General features: G+C 56.6%; 1 protein-coding gene across 1 annotated transcript in view; it reads right to left on the bottom strand.

Annotated features, from left to right (window-relative positions):
• RCN3 (reticulocalbin 3) overlaps positions 1-5,994 on the bottom strand; it is a 19,396-nt gene extending 13,402 nt beyond the window's left edge. The window contains exons 1-3 of the mRNA XM_017500581.2: positions 5,776-5,994; positions 5,103-5,350; positions 199-401 (exon numbers count right to left, since the gene is read on the bottom strand). Of these exons, the coding sequence (XP_017356070.2) occupies positions 199-401; positions 5,103-5,344 (445 nt within the window). The 5' untranslated portion in view covers positions 5,345-5,350; positions 5,776-5,994. The remainder of the gene's footprint in view (positions 1-198; positions 402-5,102; positions 5,351-5,775) is intronic.
• Between the last annotated feature and the right edge of the window lie 355 nt (positions 5,995-6,349).

Genomic DNA, 6,349 nt, shown 5'->3' with positions numbered 1-6,349 from the left:
AAAAAAAAAAAAAAAAAAAAGAAGAGAAGCCAGAAGTGAGAGACTGGGGAACTGAAAGTGATGGGGTCATAAAAGTGGGTAGAGCCTAGTCAGGGGTCAGGGACTCTGGGTAAATGGATTCAGGGTTCTCAGAACGAGGCGGCCCAGAAGGTCAGGGTCACGGTGTGTGGGGAGCAGGGTCGGGCGCTCGCCGCGTACCGGGCGCGTAGTGGCCATAGGTGGCGTTGCGCAGCTCCTCCCAACCCACACGCCCGTCGCGGTCCGTGTCGTACGTGTCCCAGGCCGCGCTCACCGAGTCCCGTATGTGCCGCTGCTGCGTGTGCGCGATCCACGAGCGAAGCTCGGCCAGCGACACCCAGCCATCGCCGTCCCCCGCGCGGTCCATGCGGTCCACGATCCTCCTGCGAGCCGGGGCGGGCACGTGTCAGTCCCTGGCCACGCCCCAGGCCACGCCCCTCGCATGGGGCCCCGCCCCCGGCACACATCTGGTCCGGGACTGAAAATGCAGTCCACGGTCCGCGGACGAATGGGGAGGGGCGCGTGTCAATTTGGGACCAAGCCCACCGCAGGACCCCTCCCCTCAGCCTAGAATGCACCCCCGGGACGAGTCACGCCCTTCCCGAGAGCCCGCAAGCCGGGATCACTGCAGGGGAGGAACCTACGACGATCAAGGGTCACCCTCTCCGCGCCGGCCCGTCCTCCGCCTGCACGCGCTGCACCTCTCGCTGGGCTGAGCTGGGGTGGGGACAGGGAGCACGGCATCGCACTGAGCCTCTCTCCAGGGAGCCCTATTCCAAGACTGACTCTGGGCCGGGCGCGGTGGCTCAGTCCTGTAATCCCAGCACTTTGGGAGGCCAAAGCGGGCGGATCACAAGGTCAGGAGTTTGAGACCAGCCTGACTAAAATAGTGAAACTCCGTGTTTACTAAAAATACCAAAAAAAAAATTAGCCGGACGTGGTGACAGGCGCCTGTAATCCCAGCTACTCGGGAGGCTGAGGCAGGAGAATCGCTTTAATCTGGGAGGCGGAGGTCGCAGTGAGCCGAGATCCTGCCACTGCACTCCACAGCCACGGCCACAGCCCGCCAACTCAGGGCCGGCCCCGCCCCATACCCTGCCCCAGGCCCCGCCCCATACCCTGCCCCAGGCCCCGCCCCTCCCCAGGCCCCGCCCTCTACCGGGAGTGCGCGTGTCAATTTCAGGCTCCTTTCGCTGCAGCCTTGCCCTGTGCCACGCACTGTGGCTTTCCCCGACCTGCTCCCGGCCGAGTCAGGCACTGCCCGAGGACCGTCACCCGCAACTCGGTCTCCCTCTACCCCTCCCCATGTTCCGCCGGGCTCCAGTGCCCCTCCCCTTGGCTTGTCAAGCCACTTTAGGTTCCATGTCGCCCCTTCTCTTGGGCCACGCCTGTTAGCTCCCTCGCCCCTCTCTCCTCCCTTGGTGGCGCCCTGCCAGGCCCAATCTCTAATTAACAGAGACCACATGGAGCCCTCCTCCCTATCACCGTCCTCAGGCTCCCACGGCCCCCTCCCCAAGTTTGAAAATCGGAGACAGCAGAGCCTTCTCCAGCCTTGCCTGAGTCACCAACCCCACTCCCGCACCAGGCGGTCTCTGCTCGGGTCTTTCAGGGACTGTCTGAAAGACTTTCTGCTCGGGTCTGTCCCTGGACTCACACCCTTCTCTGAGGTTCCTGCTGCTAAGAGTGTGGGTTTCACAGCCAAACAGGTCCAAATCTGACCATTTCTTCTTGCTGGCTGTGTGACTGTGGGCAAGTGACTTAACCTCTCTGTGCCTGTTACCCCTCTGTAAAATGGAGAGAAAATAATCGTACCTACCCCAAAAGGGCGGTTGTGGGGAATAAATGAGTCAGGCTACGTAAGCACTTAGGACAGGCCGGGTACAGTGGCACATGCCTGTAGTCCCAGCACTTTGGGAAGCCGAGATGGGCAGATCACTTGAGATCAGGCATTTCAGAGCAGCCTGGCCAATAAGGTGACACCCCGTCTCTACTAAAAATACAAAAATTAGCCAGGTGTGGTGGTGTGCACCTGAAATCCCAGTTACTCGGGAGGCTGAGGCGGGAAAATTCCTTGAATCCGGGCAGCAGAGGTTGCAGTCAGCTGAGATAGTGCCACTGCACTCCAGCCTGGGTAACAGAGAGAGACTCTGTCTCAAATAATTATAACAATAATAATAATAATAATAGGCTGGGGCCAGGCATGGTGGATTGTAATCCACGCCTAGAATCCCAGAACTTTGGGGGGCCAAGGTGGGCGGATCACCTGAGATCAGGAGTTCAAGAGCAGCCTGGCCAACATGGTGAAACCCAGTCTTTTCTAAAAATACAAAAATTAGCTGGGCACAGTGGTGGGTGCCTCTAATCCCAGCTACGAGGGAGGCTGAGGCAGAAGAATTGCTTAAACCTGGGAGGCAGAGATTGCAGTGAGCCGAGATCGCGCCACTGTGCTCCACCGCGGGTAACAGAGTAAGACCCTGTCTCAAAATAATAATAATAATAATAATAAGGCACTTAGGACAATGCCTGGCATTGCCATTAGTGCTAAGCTAACTGTGCTAACCTATCACTGCCCTTCCTTCTCCATCCCTCCTTCCCCCATGCCCATCCAAGCACAATCTCCCAGCCAGCAGTCCTGGGGCCCACTGCCAGTGTCTCTGCGCTGCTCTGGCCACCATCTTGTCTTGCCTACCCCTGGACTATTGCAATTGCCTCCTCACTGGGCTCCCTGCTTCCTGTTCCGTACAGTTCCCCACACTGCAGCCGGCAGGATTCTCTCAAAACCTGTCAGCTCACGTTCTTCAGTGGCTCTCCTCTCAATCGGAGAAAAGCCTAAATCTTCACTGTGGCCTAAAAGGTTTTGCATTGCATGATCTGACCCCCTTTGCGTGCTCTCTCTCTCTATCTCTCTTTCTCTTTTTGAGACAAGCTGTGGCTCTGTCACTCAGGCTGGAGTGCAGTGGCATAATCTTGGCTCACTGCAGGCCCAAGTGATCCTCCCACCTCAGCCTCCCTAGTATCTGGAACTACAGGTGCATGCCACCATGCAGGGCTAATTTTTGTATTTTTAAATTTTTTTGGTAGAGACAGGGTTTCACTGTGTTGCCCAGGCTGGTCTTGAACTCCTGGGCTCAAGCGATCCTCCAGCCTTGGCCTCCCAAAGTGCTGGGATTACAGACATGAACCACCATGCTCAACCCCTTTGCTCCCTCTCTGCCCTCACCTCCCACTCTCTCCCCTTTCTCACTGAGTTCCAGCCACACGGGCCTCAGAACTGTCACTCAGACACTCCAAGCTCACTCCTGCCTCAGGGCCTTTGCACTGAACTGTTCTGTCTGCTTGGAATGCTATTCCCTCAGAAACCCACATGGCTCAACTACCAAATACCGCCTTTTCATGGAGGCCTTCTCCAACTTCCCTGTTCAAAATTGCAGCTCCAGCTGGGTGAGGTAGCTCACGCCTGTAATCCCAGCACTTTGAGAGGCTGAGGCTGGCAGATCACTTGAGGTCAGGAGTTCGTGACCTGCCTGGCCAAAATGGTGAAACCCCGTCTCTACTAAAAATACAAAAATTAGCTGGCCATGGGCCAGGTGCAGTGGCTCTCTCCTGTAATCCTACCACTTTGGGAGGTTGAGGCGAGTTGTCTGCCTGAGCTCAGAAGTTCGAGACCAGCCTGGGCAACATAGTGAAACCCTGTCTCAACTAAAAATAAAAATAAAAAATAAAAACAATTAGCCAGGCGTGGCGGCATGTGTCTGTAGTCCCAGCTACTTGGGAGGCTGAGGCAGAAGAATTGCCTGAACTCGGGAGAGGTTGCAGTGAGTTGAGATCATGCCACTGCACTCCAGCCCAGGTAACAGAGACTTCATCTCAAAAAAAAAAAAAAAAGAAAGAAAAACAAAATTAGCTGGGCGTGGTGGTGTGCACCGGCAATCCCAGCTACAAGGGAGTCTGAGGCAGAAGAATTGCTTGAACCAGGGAGGCAGAAGTTGCACCAAGCCAAGATTGCATCACTGCACTCCTGCCTGGGCGACAGAGCGAGACTCCATCTCAATAAATAAATAAATCAAATTGCAACTCCCCCACCAATAATCTCTCCCCTCCATACTTTCTGACTCTCTTACTTTATCTCCATTTGATCCACTTTTTACTTACTGCCTTCCTGCTGTTTTCCTCACCACAGTGTAAACTTCAGGGGGACAGAGATTTCTGTCTGTTGTGTTAGCTGTTGTGACTTCAGCACCTTGAGCAGTGCCTGGTACATAGCAGGTGCTCAATAAAGCTTTGTGGGCTGAATAAGCAATGGGGGATGCATAGATGAAGGGGGCTGCTCCTATCGCCCCCTCCCACCCACCGCCCTCAGGCCCTGACCCTCTCACCCTGACAGAGAGGGTGGACAAGGCTCCATTCTAGCCAAGTCACCCTGAAACTCATGGCTCCGCCACTTTCCTGCACTGGCTGGGCTCCTTACATGCCAAACCTCATTTTCCACATCAGTCCCTGCCACTTACAGAGCAGGAAAGGGGAGGGGAGATGTCTGGGACAAAGCAATAAGGAGTGCTTGGGGCAGAATCTAAACCCAGATTTTGCTGCCCTCAAAGGCCCCTTTTTTTTTTTTTTTTTTTTTTGAGATGGAGTTTCGCTCTTGTTGCCCAGGCTGGAGTGCAATGGTGCAACCTCGGTTCACTGTGACCTCTGCCTCTTGAGTTCAAGCGATTCTCCTGTCTCAGCCTCCCAAGTAGCTGGGATTACAGGCATGCGCCACCACGCCAAGCTAATTTTGTATTTTTTAAAGTAGAGATGGGGTTTCTCTATATTGGTCAGGCTGGTCTGGAACTCCCAAGCGCAGGTGATCCGCCCGCCTCTGCCCCCCAAAGTGCTGGGATTACAGGCGTGAACCACCTCGCCTGGCCCTTCAGGCCTAAATTTTAACTTAATTTGTTTTTCCCAGGGAGAAAAGATAGACTTTGATTTCTCATAAAGAACTGAAGTTCAGTTAACGCCATTTCTCTGACCCCTGTCAATCCCCCCGCGCCTCCCTCCCAAGCCCCACCTCTGAACACGCCCCACCCCCGTGTCTCTCCTACCCCAGACGGGCCTGGCTTTCCTCCGGGGTGAGTTGGTCGAATTCCTTGGCCACTTCCCGTCCCAGGAAAGCCTCATGGTCGTACTGGAAGTTCCCGTGGGCGTCATCATGGGGGGCGTCGCTCAGCGGGGCCGCCTGGTGCACCCTCCCCTGGCCATGAGGGCCTGCGTCCGGTGACGGCTTCCCCTGAGCACCGTGCCTCAGTAGCAACAGAAACAGCAGAAGCGATGGTCGCCACATCATTGGTCCCTGGGGAGTGGCACTGGTCAGGGGTCAGGGGTCAGGGGTCAGAGGGATGAGGACAGGCACTGGGCAGGAGGATGGCGGGGTGGAGGGGTTACCAAGGACAGGACCCGGAGATGGAAGTTGGCTGCAAACTTTTGGGCTCAAAAAGGGCGGGCGATGGGGAAAGGAGGGCGGGGTGCTCAGAGGGAAAACCACCTACGAGGAGGACCGAACCTTCTGACAGAGGCTCAGGGGGGTCCCAGGCCTGCGAGAGGGAATTTCTGGGAGAGACGTGGCACACATCCCACGCAAAGCGCAGGGCATGGTTGTGGCCAGCGAGAGGTCAGGCAGGCTCCCCGTGATTGCTCCCAGTGCGGACCCTGATCCTCTACCCGAGCCGCCCCAAGCCGCCGTCCCTGGACAGACGCCCCCCAACCCGGTCCCTTTACCCCGTTATCCAGCTTCGCTCCGCTCTCCACGCTTCGCTTTGCGTTCCCGCAAATATGCCCAATTCAGCCGCTCTCCAGTCAGGCCCCGCCTCTGGCAGCGCAGAGCCCCGCCTCCCAACCAATGAGCTACCACGAGCGCCCCCCAGGAGGCGGGGCCAGTGAGCGCAGGGAGGGCCGTGGGAGCCCCTCGCCACGTCCACAAAGGAAACCGCGGCCTGACCCTGGAAGGTGGGTGGGCGACGCCGCAGTGACGCGGCCGGGGTGAACTACAACTCCCGGCAGGCGTCGCGGCACTCTGCCGTCCAGCTCCAGCTGCTCTAGCCCCAAAGCCTCACGGGAAATGTATTTTTCCGTCTTTCCCTTTGTCAGGATGGTTTAAGATAAAGAGCTGTACTGGCCGGGCGCGGTGGCTCAAGCCTGTAATCCCAGCACTTTGGGAGGCGGAGGCGGGTGGATCACGAGGTCAAGAGATCGAGACCATCCTGGTCAACATGGTGAAACCCCGTCTCTACTAAAAATACAAAAAATTAGCTGGGCATGGTGGAACATGCCAGTAATCCCAGCTACTCAGGAG

This window comes from Cebus imitator, unplaced genomic scaffold (genome assembly GCF_001604975.1).
Source record: "Cebus imitator isolate Cc_AM_T3 unplaced genomic scaffold, Cebus_imitator-1.0 Scaffold266, whole genome shotgun sequence".
NCBI classification, from domain to species: domain Eukaryota; kingdom Metazoa; phylum Chordata; class Mammalia; order Primates; family Cebidae; genus Cebus; species Cebus imitator.
The sequence above is the reverse complement of the archived record's forward strand: the minus strand, read 5'-3'. Positions and strand labels throughout refer to the sequence as shown.